This window comes from Lepisma saccharinum, chromosome 13, assembly GCF_977018435.1.
Source record: "Lepisma saccharinum chromosome 13, izLepSacc3.1, whole genome shotgun sequence".
In the NCBI taxonomy this organism is placed as follows: domain Eukaryota; kingdom Metazoa; phylum Arthropoda; class Insecta; order Zygentoma; family Lepismatidae; genus Lepisma; species Lepisma saccharinum.
The window spans coordinates 33,156,475-33,177,376 of record NC_139241.1 but is presented as its reverse complement, the minus strand read 5'-3'; the positions used below and the strand labels follow the sequence as shown (position 1 = coordinate 33,177,376).

At 36.7% G+C, this 20,902-nt stretch overlaps 1 protein-coding gene across 1 annotated transcript; it reads left to right on the top strand.

Moving 5' to 3' along the window:
* The first annotated feature begins 16,597 nt into the window (after positions 1-16,597).
* On the top strand, positions 16,598-18,205 carry LOC145996742 (uncharacterized). Its single transcript, XM_083133269.1, has one exon. It carries the CDS (start codon positions 16,598-16,600, stop codon positions 18,203-18,205), a length of 1,608 nt encoding a protein of 535 aa, XP_082989395.1.
* The last annotated feature ends 2,697 nt before the right edge of the window (positions 18,206-20,902 follow it).

Here is a 20,902-nt window from a genome sequence, read left to right as displayed (position 1 = left end):
TGACACTAATTTTTGGTGCGTAATATATTTAATGTATTGTCGACATTTATAAGAAACAAAATATGAAAATTCTCCTCCTCCGTAATGGTGCGGTCTAAGACTGTGCTTTGGACTCCGACTGCAGCGGGACGGCATAGATTCGAGTCGTCCTGGGTTCTCGGCCTGTTATCTGTATAGGACTGGTGGCAACCCTCCATCGTGAGGAAATTGGGGAGCTACGAGTGACTGGTGTAACCTGATTTCAGATATCTTATATAATGGCTGAGGATTCGACGTGCTGACCAACGTCAAATCGTTGCCAGTTGAAGATAACTCTAGGTAGGATTGTGGAAGGGAGACTGACAGTCGGGAGATAGCCCATGGCCCTTCGAGGTTTTAAAATATGAAAACTATTCCTTCCGTAAATCTAATTTCTCGTCATTGTCACGTGAGATTTCTTTTCAGTATGACTCCTGCAATACTAATTAGTTCCTAAGTGAGATAATGAGATGGACAAAGAGATATTAAATTATGAGTTCACTGTTTAAAAAATAAGCATTAACACATTTTTATATTCACATACCTCTTTACAAATTCTTGAGCACGTCAAAACAAATGAACCAATCTAGTACACACTAGAGCTTTGGCTTATCGATACCTAAGGGGTATCCTACAATTACAGTCAAACCACAACCTCAATTCTCGAAGCTGTAGCCTCTCCATGTAAAACGATTGCGTCGTAAATATAGTAGATTTTGCTTAAATGTTTTGTGACATTCATACCACCTTTATTTCATTTGCTACAAAGGAGCGTTTGGGTGTGTTGTTGGGTGTGGGGATTATATTTCTAATGCATATTGAATGAATTGGTCTTAATCATAATCATGCCATAAGAAGGAACGAACTCGTGGGGTAGTGGTTATCGCACTGGGTTGTCACTCTAATGGTCGTAGGTTCAAATCTCCACGGTGGCAAAAACTTTTCGTAAACTTTATTCGTTCCCATTGTTACTATTTGAATTAGTCTTCTTTGAAACTAACAACGAAAGATTATACAATTTACTCTCTCTCTTTCAAAATGGTAATATGAGGACAGGTTTCTTATTACAAGAATTGGAAATTTTAGTGGTCTTAACGTATCTAAAATCCAAAATACTAGATCGACGTTATTTTCTACTGAATTCTAAATCCACGTTATACACAGATAGGCTAATGGGGCCTGGACCTACAGTTTAAAGTGAGATACGAACCACTATGTGTCTCCACTTGTTATCCTGCACTGAACGTAAAACAAACAGCTCCACGCCCCCATTTTTAAAACAAATTTACATTAAATATGGTATTTATAAGATAATCATCATTGATTTGATTGTTTTTATTACTGAACGTCAAATAAAACATTTTCCACAATCACCTCTTCGTCCCATCTCTCCCAATATCTTTCTGTCCCTCTCTTTTCCCCCTTCCCCACCCCCACACACATGCATCAAAATAAATATTTTCTTAGGTTTGTGTGTGTATAAATATAACATTAAATACCCCCAAAAATACTATTTATTTTCTACTTTCCGTCACCCCTCTCCCACTCCCACAACCCCTCATTATTATTGGCGTTCGCCAGACCAAGTGGTAATGTATCGACGTCTTGTAATCAGTGTGTCCTTTTCCGAGTTCCAGTCAGGTCGCATAATGTTTCAGAGTCGTGATTAGCCTATGCGTGCAAAAAGTGATGTTAAAACGAAATCTTGACCTCAATAATACAAGTTGTGTATTTTCTTTCAGCTGTGGTTCCCTCTTTTCGCGAGAAATAACGAATTAACCTAATCATTAACTCAACAAATAAAAATGCATCTCTAAATTAAATAATGAAAACTGTTATTACACCCAAACCACTATTTTATCGTAAATGTAAATGAAATGTCATCTCACGTAGTGAAAGCAATGTGAAAATTGTTCTAATGAGTGATATATGATTGTCAAACACATACATGAATATATTATATTAAGCTATAATTGGGACAATTTAATACTAATTTGAAACGATTAAAGGCAATTAAAACGACAAAGTAAACTTTTGCGCAATCTTTCTGCCGATTCGCATTATTGAAACAATATTTAACCAATGGGGACGTTATCTCATATTTGGAAATGCTGCATTGGTTGAACTTCCTGCGGACAAGACCGTGAGTCACGCCTCCTGCTCTTCCGAATCGAACTTCACTCTGATTGGAGGATCGTATATTTCACAACACTTCCTTGTTTCAGAGCTACCAACATAATTTCGTAAGACGTTGGACTTAGAAAAAATCCATGCGACAGATTTTTTGAACATGACTGTACTACACCCATTAATTAACATTCGAAAACACATTAAATCAGTATCCTTAAGGAAGCTTTGAATTTCTTTTTAACTCCACTTTATGTACAGAAAGTCTAACCAGGACTAGACCTACAGCTTAAAGTGGGATCTGAACCACTCTGGGGTTCGAATCGAACAGGGAACTCCTTGGTGTTTCAGTTTTCAGATGTTTGATAATGTTCAAAAATCGTCAATAACTCTAACATGGCTACTTGTCTGAATCCGAACACAAGGGTATTACATGCATCAATTAACAGTAGAAAATGCATTAAAGCAGTACCACAAAGGAAGATTTTAAGTGTATGAAATGATAAGTGTGTATCAAAATTAATAAGTGCTTCTAGTGTTATGACAAGCATGCACCAGTAAAAGTTCTACAGATATGTCAAGTTATTGTGGCAATGCAAATAATTACACTTCACGTAAGATTTTTGAATTGTTTTTAATGCCCTGTCTTTCTGGTGATGTATTAGTGTTTCTGCATAACCTAATAGTGTTTTAGTCTCTGGGGTGAGCAGTTCCAGCTTCGATCCTTGGGTGGTAGGTTCAGAATTTAGGTGTTGACTAAGTATCATGAGAACAATTGGGACACTACTTGAAAACAATAGGAGGGGTCTAAAAATTTAGTCATTATGGAGGTAAGTTTAAGCTTAGTTTACATGTTTTATTGTTGTTGGCAAACTTTATTTATTCTCACCTATAGTTAACTTTTAATTACTATGATAAAGCATTTGAAAAGTACTAAGAATTATACACAACAGAAAAAAAATACTCAATGATGTGTTGAAATATAGGAATACCAATGTTTGATTGATTTGGTGTTTTAAGTCCACTTTAGGCACAGTAAGGCTAATTGGGACTGGACCTACAGTTTAAAGTGGAATCCGAACCACTACGTGCCTTCACCGGGTATCGAACCTGGAACCCCTTGATTACAAGGTGACGATGCTACCACTGTGCCATCAGGGAGGCCTGGTATACCAATGTGATTGCAGGAAATGCTGTAGTCGTAGGATTGCATTGTAGTACAGATTCCATTGAATTATTGTATGCATGTTAAACATTTCATGGATTGATTGATTTGGTTTATTTTACTTCGCCTTTCTGCCACTTTTGGCTAAGGATGAAGATAACGATGAGTGATGATATGATAATCACAGGGAATGCCTGTGTGCAGGTTGAGATTCGATCACGGGACACCTGGTATTGTAGTGCACAGTGCTAACCACTCTCCCACGAAGGCTCAACCTTTCTTTCATACTGATTTGTTTTCATCCAACAACAGTCTAAGAAATCAACAATCACCTTATATATCAGGTTCTCTTCAGATTATTTTACATCTTTTCCAAATTTGCAATTAGTCATGATAACTTGTCAAATAACAAGCTTGAAACATAGGCCATGTTTAATATTCCACATTTCAAGAAAATCAACTCACTTGTATGCAGAATAAAAAATATCTACAAATCTAATAATTAGGAACACAGCAGAAAATATTAACATGACACTTACATTTAGAAACGTTTCTTCTCCAAGTCCACAACACGAGCATTCTTAAAACATAATGCTGCTAAGGGACCACCACCTGAAAAGATGAATGACAAAAGCAAGAAAATCTCCTGCACGAAGAGAGCCTAAATGGAAATAGTACTTCCAAGTATTCTCTCTATTGAATTCCACAAGGAAACTTAAAATGAAATCATCAGGGATTCCTGCATCTTCTCTTGTGAATCTGTAGATCCATCCTTCCTTTCTCACTGTATGGACAGCCAAGGACATATTTATGTTGCAATGACCTTATTGCCACAACAGGGTCATTATAACCTGTGGTGCAACAGTCCATTGACGACCCAGGCCTGCCTACCAACTGCTGGTCTCCCTCGCTCACACGAGGTGGGAGATCATCCAATCAGCAACGTGGTCAGCACGATGAACCACCAGTCGTCATTGTAGGTTTCCATGACTGTGCTACACTACTCATTCATAGCTCCCTGATTTCCTCATGATGGTGGGTGGCCAGCGGTCCCATACACAGGCCGAAATCTCAAGAGAAAAGTTATTATGCTTCCCCCCAGGAGATACCAACCCTCTTGCGTCCCATAGCCAGAGTTCAAAACATGATGCCTTAAACTACACGGCCATGGTGCAGGGCACAATGGGGTCATTGCAACCAAGTAAACAATATCTCACTTAGTTTAGGTTTTCATGTTAAATGTGTGATCTTATTTTTTTTTACACAGAATCTCCTTTATATTTTTTTAAAAAACTGTAACTAATGACAACACAAGTAAATGGCACAAAATTTAACTAGGCCAACAATATTCTCCACTAACATGAACAGATTTTAAGTCATAATGTTGTGGTCAATTTATGTGTTTCTTCCTTTAAAGAACAGAAGTGAAAAATGATTCTATGTTCCGTTTATGTATACTATACATACGAAGTGCCTATGCAAGAATGTCACTGATTTTTAGTTCTCTCATTTATAACACAAGAGAGTAGTACTTTGTACAGTATTTGAAGCATCGCAAAAAAAAATATATTGTGCTTATGTGTGTGACAAGTAAATAAGTTTCTAATGTATTGTCCTCATGATTTTTTGTTTAATATTTATAATTTTGTTGTTGTATATCTCAACAGTGGTTTGTGTTTATGGTACCAATATACTCTGAACAGTTGCCTTTAGTTTGTCATCCATTACCTCTCGCATAATGTACATTATATCTGTTGTGATGAAATATATGCTCTGATAGCAAAGGTAAGTGAAAGTGTAAAAATATTTTTTAAACATTTAGCAACTTACGATTTTGAGAAATATTGAATAAGATATGGACTCACATAATTTAGTTTGTTTCTTTGTATTAATTTCATTTTAGTGCATAGGATTTTGATTTTATGAATTACTGTATTTGCTGGCATATAAGATGTACTTTTTTCTTTCAAAATAGGTCTAAAAACAGGAGACTTATATGCCGATACTCACTTTTTGATTTCCTCTGTTCTGAGTTAGATTTCTTTCTTACTTCCTTGCAGTGTGTGATGAAGAATATTAAAATGTATTCTTTCCTAGTTAGATTAGGTAAGTTACTTGTTGAAAGTAGACATACATGTTACTTTATATTTGAAATGCTGTAAATTAATTATAAATTGAATGATAAACCTTTTCCTCAAAAATGTGTACAAAAATGGGGGTGCATCTCTTACGTAGGCAAATATGATATGTAGCAAGACATATTTATCTTGTATATACGTATTGCTTGCATTGCAGAATTATTATTTTTCTTGTATTAATCAAACTAAGAATAAATGTCTCATGAAGGGAGATTGCGTAGTTGCAGGTAACATTCCATTTATGAACTATTGTGTATTGTAATTTCATTGTTGCCTTTGATTCATAGCACATTGTACATAAAACTAGTACTGTGCAACGTAATGGTGCCATATTCACAAGCAATAATACTACCATGTATATTAAACCTAGATTAAATTTGTATATTTTTAAGTGCTGGTACATAATGAAAAAAAATTAAAGCAAGATGCCATACTATGAATTGAAAAATGCATATTCTTATGACAGTATTAAAGTGGCTAATTCACACACAGGAACTGTCAAAACATGTTTTGTGCTGTAACCTTGTTATTGGCCATATGTGAAATACCACCTTTGTAATAACATCTGAATGCCAGGGGTCCTGGGTTTGAATACCATCCTGGGTATGCATGTTCTTCGTGAGAGTCCCTTCATCAATTTCATCATATCATCACTCATCCTCATCGTCAGAATAGCAAAAAGAGACATAAAATAATCTAATTCAATTTTAATATTTTTTTGTTACTGCAAGTGGTCCTGATATTGATTCCTGTTGAAAGCCAAAAATTTTAGTTTTAATCCGAATCATGAGCTTGATGAACAAGGTCAGAAAACAGCATGAATAGAACTTGGAAGTTTTTAATAATGTAATAATATACAAATAAATTGGCTAATAAAGCACTGGCCTGCTCTAATATTTTTTTATCTGTTTTGGCAGTTTCTGTGTCTGTAACTTTTAGCCAATTTAATAGTCTTAGAAGTAGGAGTATGCTTTGTTATGTTATAAAATGTTTGTTTCTGATTGTTTGGAACAAACTAGACAAAATATGCAATTAACATTGATAATAGTTATATACATATTTGGTATGTGCACTCTTAAACTTAAAGATGTCTTCCAATTTAATGTAGAATAAAATCAGTAAGAATTTATAAAGCTTTATTTATGCCTCTAATATATACAATAAGTTGTAGGAAAATATGTAAATAAAATATTTTCATGTACTATATCTGTGGCACATTTTCCTTATTACGTACAATTTTTTTGTGTGTAAGAGCATATTTTAATTAACTACAAAACAATATGTCTTTTGCAATGACAGGAGATCGTTACTATTCTGAACAATATGTAGCATCAAAAAGGTGTGGGGTGTGATCAAATGAAATGCCGAAAAATCCAGATTCAATTCATGGTTGAGCCAGGACTGTTTGTAAGTTATAGAGAGCTTTTAGTCCGTAATGACACATGTCCCTTTGAAACCGACCCTCAGTAATTAATGCAACCTTTTGAACAGAAGTGCTACAAGCTGCATGTATCACCTCAGTCAGTCTGTGGTTTGTGCATGCACAGTGAATGTTTGCTTATAGACTGAAGGGGTCCTTGTTTTGGTGTGAACCACCCCTGTTGCCTTGGTCTGAAAGCTTCCATAGGGACACAGGTATTGACAAGGATATAAAATGTCAAATGAAAAGTAAGTATAGTATACAGGGGTTGAGAAGATCACATATTACAAATGATATAAATACCAGAAACCATAACAAGATATAAGACACACATGTTGACCATATGGCTGAAACCAACAAATTACTGCAGGAAGCAGAAAAATCTTACACGTAATAACAAATTAAAAGTTTCCCAATGTAATTCACACGTTGCTCACCTACAGAGTAACTTCATTAAGTAATTATTGTTGCATAATAAATATTGTATAATATTGTAATAAGAGAATTGTAAAATATATTTAAAAAATAATTTACAAACTTCATTACAAAATTTGCATTACAAGCACAAACATACCTGATTTAGTGGCAACTGTAATTAAGGCAACAGTTTTGAGTAAAATGTGAATGATTTGTTTATATCACTACATTTTAAAAATGATTCATGTATTTTCGCAGAGGCATGACAATTAAATAGTGTTATATACAGTCATGCACACTTCTGGGTTGTAGTTGCTACAATCTAGAAGTGCCTGTGACTACAAACAAACCACAATTTCATCTTATCTGAAATTATGCAAAATGCCTAGTTGCCATTGTTTTGGCAACATGATTGTAGGATGAATGGATTTTGTTATTAAATATTTTCATTCATATTATGAATATTTTAAAGCAAAACTATTTGTTTCATATGGTATAGTTTTAATTACATTTTAAAGAACATAAATATTTTTGAACTATTTTTAATTGTTTGAATTTCCAAATATTGCCATCAGTATGCCAATAACTTGTGTGTCTGCATTGATATCAGCTTGGCCTAAGTTTATACAAAAAATCTTTTATGCTACAGGATGTTTTAAAAGATACATGACCCAAAATTTGATTATTCATAATATGGAAACAATCAGCAAGAGACACAACTCCCCATGAATAAACAAAATTAAAATTTGTGTCAGCACTTATGCTACTTGTTCCTATTATATTATATAGGGTCAAGCCCCTTAGTGAAGTCAAATTAATATGTGTCTTTGAGGACTAAAGTCTCCCTACCCCTGTTAAAAATAAAAAAAGCTGAGGCTATAAAGGGGCACTCAGCACAAAAACACAACGCAAATTGCATGCTATGATGGCAGGAGTCCTGACCTGGACATAGATGTTCTTTGTTAGTGTTCACTCACCAATTTCATCATATCATCACTCATCCTCATCCTTGTGGCAGAAAAGTGATGAAAATAACCTAATTCAATCAATCAACAACAAATGTTGCACAGAGGATTATGCTGGCTGTAAGTCCAGATGCCAGAACCTCATTGCAAGACTGCAATTACCGAGGTGTAGTAGTACTATGTGGAAGTGAGGTTGATTTTTGGTGCCTTCGTATAAGGCCACCCTTACACTTCTAAAATAAGTTTTCTGCTTAAGAAACTCAATAATGAACAAATGTCACCCTGAACCCTTCAATTAAAAGTGATACGTAACTTTTCCTTTAGATATCCATATGCAGGAGGTAACAAAGACAAAGAATAAAAAATAAATAATAAACAAATAAACTGGTGATGTTTAACATGCAGGGATTTTGTGGTTGACATGCAAACATTTGTTTTCTGACTAACTGGACCCATGCCAAATACTTTATGAGTGAAGGAGTACTGATAATGTGGATGGCATGAATATGTCCAGATTCAGATCTATCTGAGATAAAATAAGAAATATTCCACAAAGAACTTGAATGGTTCATTCATATCCTTAATATATCGCCACCTGAATATTATTTTGCAGAATGTCCATCTGCATTGACTTTGCAGGATAGCTGATTAAAGTTTGACGTATATGGATTTTGAATACACTACAAGATTTGAGCAAACATTTTACTAATGTTTATCATTCACACCAAATACATTGCTTGGAAGTGTGACACGTTAACCTGTAACACAATAACGTCACAAACTCATCTCAGACGAAAAGTGGAGATACAGCAAACTAGCATTCAGCCAGAGGCATGTCAACAGGTATGAATTTTACATTTTAAAAAAAGGAACTGAAAAATATATTAGTTTCGTTTATAAAACCTTGATGCATGAATTACATTCATAAAAATTACAAAATAGTGGTGTGCAGTTAAGTTGAAGCTATTTATAGAAATATTGAGTCGACTGTAAAATTATCAGTTTTATCAATAAATAATTTTGCTTATATTGGCTTATTCCAATAGTACTGATCAATGTGTCACATCCTTAATAATTTATACAAGCAATAGTGGCAATAGCTGACCTCCATGGCAGAGTGATTAGCACAGCACATTATGATGTGCTCCAGGGCTCCTAGGTTTGTATCCTGGCCTTGGCATAAGTGTTCTTTGTGTTCTTTCATAACACTTAATAGATAAGTTTCCAGCAACTGTAGAATGGTACGATATGATTTTTTCTTCATGAACAAGTTTGCTCTTGGGAAATATTTGTTTTAAATGGCAAGTATTATTTATGAGGGGAATCCCATGGCAATTTCAAAATTGTTCAACAATGGATTAACAATGTAAGTAGTGGTCGTGATACTGGTGTACAATTACATGAAATATCAAAAAATAACACTAACCTTCTGTTGATAAAGGGCAGTGAATCAATCCACTACAGTATTAAGCATTAAGCATTTGAGTCCCTGCCGTTGTATTAAAGAGGCCTAGAAGTGAATATGGTGTATCATGAGATGGAACCGAACACAGTCCAAATTTGAAAGCGCTTTCTGTCCACGAAAGAAAATGTGCCTTCTTCTAAAACATACACGAAGACAAAAAAAAGTAGGATAAGCCGGAGACACATTAAACTCGGTTGTTTTCAAATAAAAATCATTGCTACTTACCTCATATGCATAGCGGAAGATTTTTCAAGCTGGCCATAACTTTTTTTCCATGAAAAACACGTTACTTTTAACATTATAATCATTTATTGATCGGCGGGCAAATCTTGACTCACGTTGTCTATTGTCAGCTGATATGCAGTATCGTCAGCTGATGTGCAGTGTTTCCAAACTTATGAACCGATAAATGCTGCACAAACTATTCACAAAAGGTTTTTAAGCGAAAATTGAGGCTAAACTCTACTTTACGTCCTTATCTGCATGGTGAATGCTTCTTTGCATTCGCGGTGCGCCGATAAATGCCGCACATTTATTCACAAAAGGTTTTTAAGCGAAAATTAAGGCTAAACTCTACTTTACGTCCTTATCTTCATGGTGATTGCTTCTTTGCGTTTGCGCTGCGCCGATAAATGCCGCACAAACTATTCACAAAAGGTTTTTAAGCAAAAATCGAGGCTAAACTCTACTTTACGTCCTTATCTGCATGGTGATTGCTTCTTTGCACTCGCGGTGCGCGTTGGTGGTGCGGCACCCGGCATCTCTTCGGGTAAGTACCTTTTTCTTTTTACACTTTCTTTTCACGATAGCCCCACTATCCATTCACGGGGTCGAGGTATGCCTACGAGGTTAGGTTAGGCCTGTTAGGTTAGGTTCCATTAGCACTCATTTCACCCCTAAATATGTGCTTCATTATCTAAACAATTCCTTAGTATGTTCAATCACGCATATCCGGACAACATAGGTTTTTCCCGATTTACTCTTTCAGGAAATTTTTCCTACCTTTCGGATTTACGTTGTTCAATTCCTTATAAAATAAGCTTTCCAACGATATATGACACGTATTCCTTAGGAAAAGGACGTAAACTAGAGTGTTACCTTAAATTGGAAGAAAAACCCCGCTCACACGTCATCTTGTAAAACTACCGCGTGGTTGCTACACTGTGAGGGGGTTACATAACCGAACGCACGGAACATTTGATTCACGTAGTCAACGGTAATGGCGGCACGAGCTATCGCACAACGGAGATGCATGATTGACGAAAAATACCTTATTTACAGGCAAAATACGTAGCACAATTCCAAAAAACAATATCTCCGGCTTCAGAAAGTCCTCAAGAACACAATTCCGTAAGTACTTTCTCGTCTTTTCTCCTGTAAATTTTAAGAAATCCGTCTCCGGCTTATCCTACTGTTACCAAAGTTTTTAATGTTTGTCTCAATTTGCTCTAAAAGTAATTATTGCTTCATGAAAAGTTATTATTACGATAACTTTTTTTTTTTAAAGTACATGAAAACTAAGTTTGATTTTCAGATTTTCATCAAAATTAATTTTGAAGATATTCCATAGATCATGAAGATTTTATATCTACAGTTAAGAGTTACCATATTTTCCAGCCTATACAGTACATTACTTTATACTTGAAATACTGTAAATTAATTATAAATTCACTGCATCTTATATGGCAAGAAATCCAGTAATTGAAATAGTAAGTACACTGTCTTTATGCATAACAATTTTCTAATATGAAGTTTATTTTCCTACAAATAAAATTTCAATTCATAACTTATATATAAAATGTCAATTTGATATTACATATCTTTCTATATTTCTCCTCAGATGAGAAATGCTTACGATTCCTCTTCCTATGAATGCTGTTAGATATTATGTGAGTCTGCACCTGGCAATATTGTTTACTCTGTATTCTGGGCAATAGCCTGTGCAGTTTTTTGTTTCTTCTATGCTGTGTTATATTACTGTCATCCCGGGCAGAAAAAGTATGAAGATTGTCATGTTTTTTACTGTGTTGTGTACATGTTCTTGAGAATATAATCAAAAGGATATTAGCAGCGAGTCTTTTATTTCTCGATCCAACATTTATTGGCGACCGTGACAGGGCCTGCCTTTTTTTTCTGTGTTGGACCGGAGAAAAAGTAAGTGCAAATATCGGAAAAATGTCAATGGACATTGATCGTCTCAAGAAAAGCCGTGCAGTGGCTAGGTCAGCTTCTACACGTGTTTCGGAGAAGATTGTAAATGAGTTAGCGATGCAAACTCCGGACAGGAATGTTATTCAAGCAAATATCCAGTTGCTTGAAAATAAGGCAAGTGATCTGCATGCTGCTGACATAACTGTTTTGATTTGATGTTGGAATCGGGTGCTAGTGAAAATGAGTTAGGGAAAGAACAGTCATTAGGTCGGGTACCCTATTCTACACCCTCGAATTTTGAATTATTTTTTTTCATTATGAAGATTATGTGATCCTATTTGTGAATTTAAAAAAATTAGAGCGTGGAAAGAAGTATTTACGACTGTACAGCCGTTTAAAGTTGCGATTTTGTCGTTTGAAATTGTTGAGTCCAAATTTCCCACCTGTTCCGGGCTCCGCCCCTGGGGTAATTGACTTACCGCCCTTACCGCTACCGTGGCCCCGCCTCTGCTCCGCTACGCTACGCTCCGGCTACCCGCCTTTATCTATAGAGTCCCTTTTAAAGGCATGTTAGAAATTGGCCAAAGTCACCTGCCCCCAACACTATTTCTCACTGTTTTCCGCATTGACACATGAAGATACAAAAAATGAAGGCTAAAATTAAACCAAAGAAGGTAACTTACCACTTTTTACCAAGGCCAGGTATTGAGTTGTGGATCAAAGTTCAATTTGTAATTCCAAAAATGAAGTAACTCCTACGTTGAGAGTCCTTGCTGTCCTTTTCCACAGAATACCAACCTTCACTCCCTTCCCATCATAAAAATTAGAAGTCGCAAATTATCCCATCCCACAAGTCATTTAGAAAAAACAATCCTCCCCTTTACGGCATGCAGTTGCCAAGAAAAAAAAAATATTTCCAATTTCTGAAGTCGCATAAATGAAATCCAATGTCTGAAATGTCCAATCCGCCAATATATCACACAAACATCATATCGGAATCGCAAATGTTCCTATTGCACAAGTCAATCATAAGAAGAAAAAGAAGAAAATCAGACGTGCGCCTGTGACATCAAACGATCATCCGAAATCTTCAGACTTGCGTTATGCAAGGAATTTTAATTTCATAAGAAACGTAAGTTTCGTGCACATAGATCTAACAAAATTACTTTCAGCGCTATTTAGAAACATTCTTTATTATGAAGAACTAATTTTTGTAACGAGAATATTTGAAATGTGCGAAAAATCGAGGGTGTAGAAAAGGGTACCGGAGCCCAGTCATTGTCGGATGATTATCAGTGTTTGTTCAACAAGCGACGTATTGAAGTGTCGAACTTTTTGAAGTTGTCGGAAGGAAACTGCTGTCAAGGCGAGTCGTTTTCGGAAGTAAAGAATCGAAGATTCAAGTTACCTAAAATCGAACTGAAGAAGTTTGGAGGGGACTTGAAAGAGTGGTTACATTTTTGGGGACAATTCAAGAAGATCGATGAAGATGATACAATTCCTGCAGAGGACAAGTTTCAGTATTTAATACAAGCGACAATTGAAGGTTCTCGTGCGCGCCAGCTTGTGAACAGTTTTACACCAACAAAAGAAAATTACCCGAAAGTTGTGCAGTCCATGAAATCACGTTTTGGTCGCGATGATATGCTCGTGGAAGTGTACGTGCGTGAACTGCTAAAATTGGTGTTACAAAAGGTGTTGAACCGTCAAGAAAAAAATTGTTGGAGCACTTTGTATGACACACTGGAGTCCCAACTTCGAGCATTAGAATCGATTAGTGTTACCAGCGACAAATATGCAATAATGCTGTTTCTATTGGTGGAGTCCAGTCTCCCAGAGGATTTGATGCATGTATTGCAGAGAAGAACATTGTCTGCTGCTGAGGAAAATAATGAGACAACACCGACCGGAAGAATGCAGTCCTTGATGTCATTCCTGCAAGCTGAAGTGGAAGGAGAAGAACGAATCAACCTTGCAGCAGCTGGGTTTGAATTGGATGGTGCAGCAGTGAAAGTTCGGAAGAAAAGGTGTTCTCCACCGCGTCAGCCTATTATCCCCAGTGCGACAGATTTGTTGAGTGTCAGTGGTGGTAGGGAGAAAAGTTGTGTGTTCTGTGGTGGTAAGCACAGTTCATATGCTTGCTTTAAAGCCCAGAAAATGTCTCTCTCTGGAAGACAGAAGGTTCTAAAAGATAAAAAGCATTGTTTTGCATGTTTAAAATTTGGTCATTTTTCGAAGAAGTGCAAGGCCAATTTGAAATGTATTGTTTGCAAGAAAAAGCATGTTGTATTGATGTGTCCTAATATTTCAGACAAAGATAATGATTCTGACCATTATTCTGAAGGCAAAGAATCAAATGCTTAGGTAAACAATACACTGATAAACCAATTTGAAAATCCGCATGTATTCATGCAGACATTGGTAGTAGATTTGAAAGGTAACTACAATGAGAGCAGGAATGTGAGAGTTCTTATTGACACAGGTTCACAAAAATCGTATATATGCAAATCTCTTGTAACAGATATAGGTTATAACTCCATTGGCAAACAAAGTTTGATACATTCGCTATTTGGTGGTACCATGTCTAGTCCTTGTAATCATAATGTTTATAATGTTAAGGTATGTAGCATTAAGAGAGAATATTCGTGCATATTTGATGTTCTTGATCAAGATACAATATGTGGTAAGATTCCTTATGTAACACCAGGTGTTTGGTTAAATGAGCTGAACAAAAGTCAAATAAGGTTAACAGATACAGGTAAGATGAAAGGTCCAGTTGAAATTCTTATTGGTGTGGATGTTTGTGGTAAATTACTGACTGGCCATGTTGTGAAATTAAAGTGTGGTTTAGTGGCTGTGGAAACTCAGCTGGGATGGACACTTATGGGTAAAGTTCCAGGTGAAAACAGAAAATCAGATACAGCTTTGTTGGTATCGAATTTATAAGTTGGTGAAGTCGTAGCTGATCTGTGGGAACTGGTTACCATAGGAATCAAGGATCCCATTGCCAAGAAGTCTGCAGAAGAACACACACGGGCTGTCAAAGAACAATTTTTGCAGACACTGACATTCAATGCTGAAGGAAGATATGAAGTACAGATACCATGGAAGGAAGATTGTTCGCCTCTCCCCACCAATAAAGAACTAGCAGAAAAACGACTTTGGTCAACTACACAGAAGTTGAAACAAGAACATCTGTTGCAGAGTTACGATGAAGTGCTACAAGAATGGTTGTCCGAGGGAGTCATTGAGGTGGTTCCAGAGGATGAAACAGAGAATTTTGGCCATTACTTACCCCATCGACATGTAGTGAAAGAGAGCAGTATCACGACAAAAATTAGACCAGTGTTTGACGCTTCTGCTAAAGTAAAAGGACACCTGTCTTTGAACCAATGTTTAGAACCTGGACCCAACTTGATTGCTCTTATTGCTGATATTTTACTATATTTTCGGAAAGGAAAAATTGGAGTTATAGCAGATATTAAACGAGCTTTTTTACAAATTGCTGTACACCCTAAACATAGAGACTACCTGAGATTTCTCTGGTGGCACGATATTAATACTGGAACAGTTCAAGAATTCAGACATACTCGTGTAGTGTTTGATGTTACGAGCAGTCCATTTCTGTTGGGTGCTGTTATTGAACATCATTTGGATCAAGCATTGCAGAGTTGTCATTTCGGGAAGGAAGACTTAGCTTATACAGAGGATACTATTTTAAAATTACAAGGTTCCTTTTATGTGGACAATTATGCCACCAGTGTAGACAATCACAAAAATCTCCATAAATTTATAAGAGAATCGCGTGCAGTTATGGCTGAAGCAGGTTTTGACCACCTTAGAGGGTGGGAGTATTCAGTCCCTCAAAGGGTTGATGAGGACATTAGTCCTACTTCAGTGTTAGGACTTAGTTGGAATCCTCAAGCTGATACATTTACAGTTAATTTGGACATTGAAGATGTTGAGCTCAAGACAGTTTTGAAACGTGTGATATTATCTGTAGCACACCGTATATTTGATCCTATAGGTTTTACTTGTCCCGTGACTCTTCTACCAAAATTGTTACTTCAGCAGACTTGGGCAGAGGGGCTCGGATGGGATGAGCAAGTTAGTGAAGAAATAAGAACACAGTTTTTAAACTGGGTACGAGAATTACCGATGCTAAAAGAGGTAAGGATACCCAGAAGTTTCATGGGCTGGGATTATGAATCCAATGAACTTAACTCTATGAGCATTCACGTGTTCTGTGATGCTAGCAAAGTGGCATATGCATCAGCAGTTTTCATGAGGGTTGACACAAGGAGAGGTGTTAGCGTACAATTGATTGAGGCAAAGGCATGAGTGGCTCCAAAGAATAGTACAATTCCTCGGCTAGAATTGCTTGCCGCGATGGTGGGAGCAAGGCTAGCAACCAGGATTCGAGAACATTTGAATTTAAAAGATAACTCCATTATCTTTTGGACTGATTCTTCTACGGTGCTGACTTGCATTCGATGAGAAGGAGTTTGGGGAGTATTTGTTGGGAACAGAGTTAAAGAAATTAGAAAACTCTCTGATCCCAGTGCATGAAAATATGTAACAGTGAAATGAATCTAGCAGATTTTCCTTCAAGAGGTTGTGATGCAAGGCAGTTGTTGATATCCTTATGGTGGGAGGGACCTCATTGGTTGAAAGGGGGTCCGTGTGAGTGAAGTTGACAGAGAAAGAAGGAATGTGCTACCTTCATCAACGATGCTTAGTATGAAAGCTCAAGATGCTGAGTCTAGATGGTATTACAGATATTTCTCTAAATATAACCAAATGATTAGACTCATTGGATGGATCAAAAGATTTTTGTATAATAGTAGAAATTCGCAGAATCATAGATCTGGAGATCTTGGTGTTTGCGAACTTCAGGAAGCAGAAAATGCAGTATTAAGACTAATACAAGATGCATTCCGAGGAAAGGATGACAAATCCCTTTCCTCTTTGTGCACATATGAGGGCAAGGACAAGATTATTCGTTTGAAAACCAAAATTATTGCCAGAGAAGATACTGAAAATTTCATTCTTCCCATAGTTCTTCCAGCACAACATCCAGTCGTTAAATTGCTGATAATGTATTGGCACAAGAAAGCATGTCATGCAGGTGTAAACATATTGCTAAGTATTTTAAGAGAAAACTTCTGGATCCTTCGTGGTAGAAGAGCTGTACGTTCAGTGCTCTTGAAATGTGTTACTTGCAGGAGACACGCAGCCAAACCAATCCAAGCCCTTCCAGCGCCATTGCCAGCTGATCGAGTTAGAGATGCTAATGTATTTGAAGTAACAGGTGTGGACTTTGCAGTAACTGTTTATCTTAAAGATGGCAAAAAGGCATGGATATGCCTTTTTACATGTGCAGTATATAGAGCCATTCACTTAGAGTTAGTTACTTCTCTATCAACTGGGATTTTTATCCAGGCTTTTAGACGATTCGTGTCAAGGAGAGGCAGACCCTCTGTAATCTACAGTGATAATGGTACCAATTTCAGAGGAACTGAGAATACATTTATGACACTCGATTGGAAGAAAGTTGAAGAATATTCCACAGCTCAGCGAATCCAGTGGAAGTTCATTCCACCCAGTGTAGCCTGGTGGGGTGGTTTTTGGGAGAGATTGGTTCATGTCCTGAAGGGTCTGTTGAAAAGAACACTCGGGAAATCAGTTTTGTACTATGAAGAAATGACAACAGTCCTCTGTGACTGTGAAGCCATAATTAATTCATGCCCACTTACCTACATGTATGAAAGTGAGACAGAATTAGTTCCTCTAACACCTGCTATGTTCTTACAAGAAATCAGGGAGACAGGTGTACCTGATTGTGACCATGTGGATTCTTCAATGCTCAACAATCGTCTCCGTTACTGTCAGAAGTTGAGACAAAATATCAGGCATCGTTTCAGGAATGAGTATCTTGGACAGTTAACGCAAAAAGCCATACACAGAGCATGTGGGTCTGTCAGGGTAGGATATATTGTGTTGATTGGTTTTGACAATATGAAAAGATATAATTGGCCATTGGGTTGTGTAACTGAGATTCTTCCAGGTAAGGATCAAGTGACAAGATTGGTACATCTGAAAACTTGCCATGGTGAACTACTTCGTCCTGTACAGAGATTGTATCCATTGGAGGTGACTGCAGTGGAGGGTGAAGCAATGAAGAGTTCATTACCTAAACCAGAAACCAAAAAGAAACATCAGAAAGACGTTCTCCCTCCCACTGAAACCAAACCTTGTACCACACGTAGTGGGAGAGAGATAAAATTACCTAAGAAACTATTATTGTTTGATATGCCAACTCAGGTGGGAGGATGTTAGATATTATGTGAGTTGGCACCTGGCAATATTGTATACTCTCTATTCTGGGCAATAGCCTGTGCAGTTTTTTGTTTGTTCTATGCTGTGTTATATTACTGTCATCCCGGGCAGAAAAAGTATAAAGATTGTCATGTTTTTTACTGTGTTGTGTACATGTTCTTGAGAATATAGTCAAAAGGATATTAGCAGCGAGTCTTTTATTTCTCGATCCAACAAATGCAGTCCCCAAAGATGTTCCTGATAATGGGTCCACTTTAACCAATTCATTATCTCTTGACCAAACAACAGAGAGTACATCATCCTGTATAAGAGTAATCAATAGCATTCATCAATAACTAGTTACTAGGGATCTGCGGGACAGAAATGTTTTGGTTAGGATAGGGAATTTTTTTAAATCCTGATGTTTGTGACAGAAAAAGTTTGCAATTTCCCAACTAAGTCGGAAAATGTTCAGAACAGGAAATGTTAAAAATTTGCCGACACTGGAAATCTTGAATTCTACGCTCGATTTTCCCTTGAGTTTTTTTTTTTTTTTTTTTTTTTTTTTTTTGCACTTCTGGTGTAAAAACTAACAATTTCCAGGATGTTTCAGATACTTGCAATGCAGAAAACATCGAGAATTAACCACTTTTAAATATAACCATTTGGATGATCCCCGAAAAGTTGGGAAATCATTTCCTGACACTGGAATTGGGATGGGTAGAGACTTTTTGGGATCTTGCACATCCTTACTAGTTACACCAGGTTTTCTTTTCAGGTAATAAATAGCAAAATTAACAGTTACTTTGTTGTATGTTTCAACAATAATGAAGACTGAGTTTTTATTGTTTTAAGTCCACTTTATGTACAGATAGGTTAATTGGGACTGGACCTACAGTTTAAAGTTAGATCTGTTTCTTCCCTAAATTATACACACCAAACTTGTTTTATTAGTGTTGAACAACAGAATTAATTTATTTTAATGATGAAGTATGGAACAATTTTCAACATAAATTTGCATAATTGTAGGTTCATAACAGTACTACATTTTACAATTTTTCTGTATACTTTGGTTTATTCAGGGAATAAAGTGACTTACAGAAAAGGCATTTGGTGTAAAATTTAAACTTACTTCATCTAAGTGTGCTTGATGGGCAGGGTATTAAAAAATTTCACTTCCCTGGATTCTTACTCTCCCCATAAAAATATCAAGTCTCTCTATGGTAATTTTTTCCTCTCCCACTGAAATAATTCTTGATGCTTTTCTGGCAGTGAATGATGATGAGATTTTTATGGGATATCGACCAGAACACTTCCGCATAGGCTTCCTAGCTTTTGGAAGATAACACCACCCTCATCTTCAGAGACTGAAATCCAGTTGTGTGTGAATTTAATTTTATTATTTGGTGTGGGCAGAGTTCAGTGTAGGTGGTGGCCAATAGGGTGCTGTGTTTCCCAAGTCTATGCTCTCGGTCGACTATTGCCAGCTGAGTCATTGTCGAGATTGTGCTTTTCCCCGTGAAGGACTATTGATTTTTTGATGATGCGATCACAGCAATTGAATTACTTATTGATGATACGAGTTGTGGTGAAGTAAATTAAATTATATGGTCCTCACTGATAGAATGTTCTGTTAACACTGATTTTTCCGGATGGAAATTCTTGATGTAGCTGAAATGTTCTTTGCAGCTTTGTTTGATTGACCTCCAGACTGTCAGATGTAGGCTTTACCGCAGGTGCAACTGATACAGTAAACACCAGATCCTAGATCATCCTTTCAATTTTGTAGTCTGCTTCTTAGGTGTGTCTGGATTTCTTGAGTCTGGGTTTGTTTGTTAAGTCTGTTGTGCATCACTCTAGTATTTTGTTTATGGTGCTTTTTGAGTATCCATTCAACCTTAAGGCTGTATGCAGGGACTGATGCTCTGCGTCGCTGCTGCCATGCACAAACTGTGAAGATCTGCGAGCTGAACTTGCCAGCAAAAACAAAATTATAAGGATTCTAGAAGCCAATCTCTTACTGCTCAAAGAAAATTAAGTGTGTGAAGAAACTGTGTGTGCTTATCAAGAAAAATGGAGTGATGTAGTTAAATCATGTTCATTGCGTTGCAAAAACCCCCGTCTGCCGAGCGGAACTTATTGTGGAAAAAATTTCCCACGTGCAATCCCGGTACACAAAAATCAGTTTTCAGTGTTACAAGACTTTGCGGAAGGAAAAACTTTCAACAACGACAAAGAATCTGGAGCAATAAAGAAATCCGTCACAAAGAGGGCAAGCAGCTATAAAGTGCAAGTATGTAACAATGGATCAAAATGTGTGAAAGGCAATGATACTAAGAACATAAGGAACATTGTCATATACGCAGACAGTCATGGGCGCAATCTAGCTCCACAAATACATGGACTTACACCAAACATGCGCTGCAGTGCTATTGTGAAACCTAGTGCAAGGACTGAAGAGGTCACAAAAACAGTAGTTGAAGATGCAAAAATGCTGGGTACAAAGGATAATGTGGTCATAATAAGTGGTACAAATGACGTCTCAAGAAACAACGCAGATGCCATCATCCCAAATCTGTTAAATACTTTACGAAGGCTAAATCACACTAACATAATCATTGCAAATATTCCCCACCACCATGAATTAAATAAAAGCTCGTGTGTAAATTCAGAAATTACCAAAGTAAACCGTAAATTAGAGAAAGTATGTAAAGGATT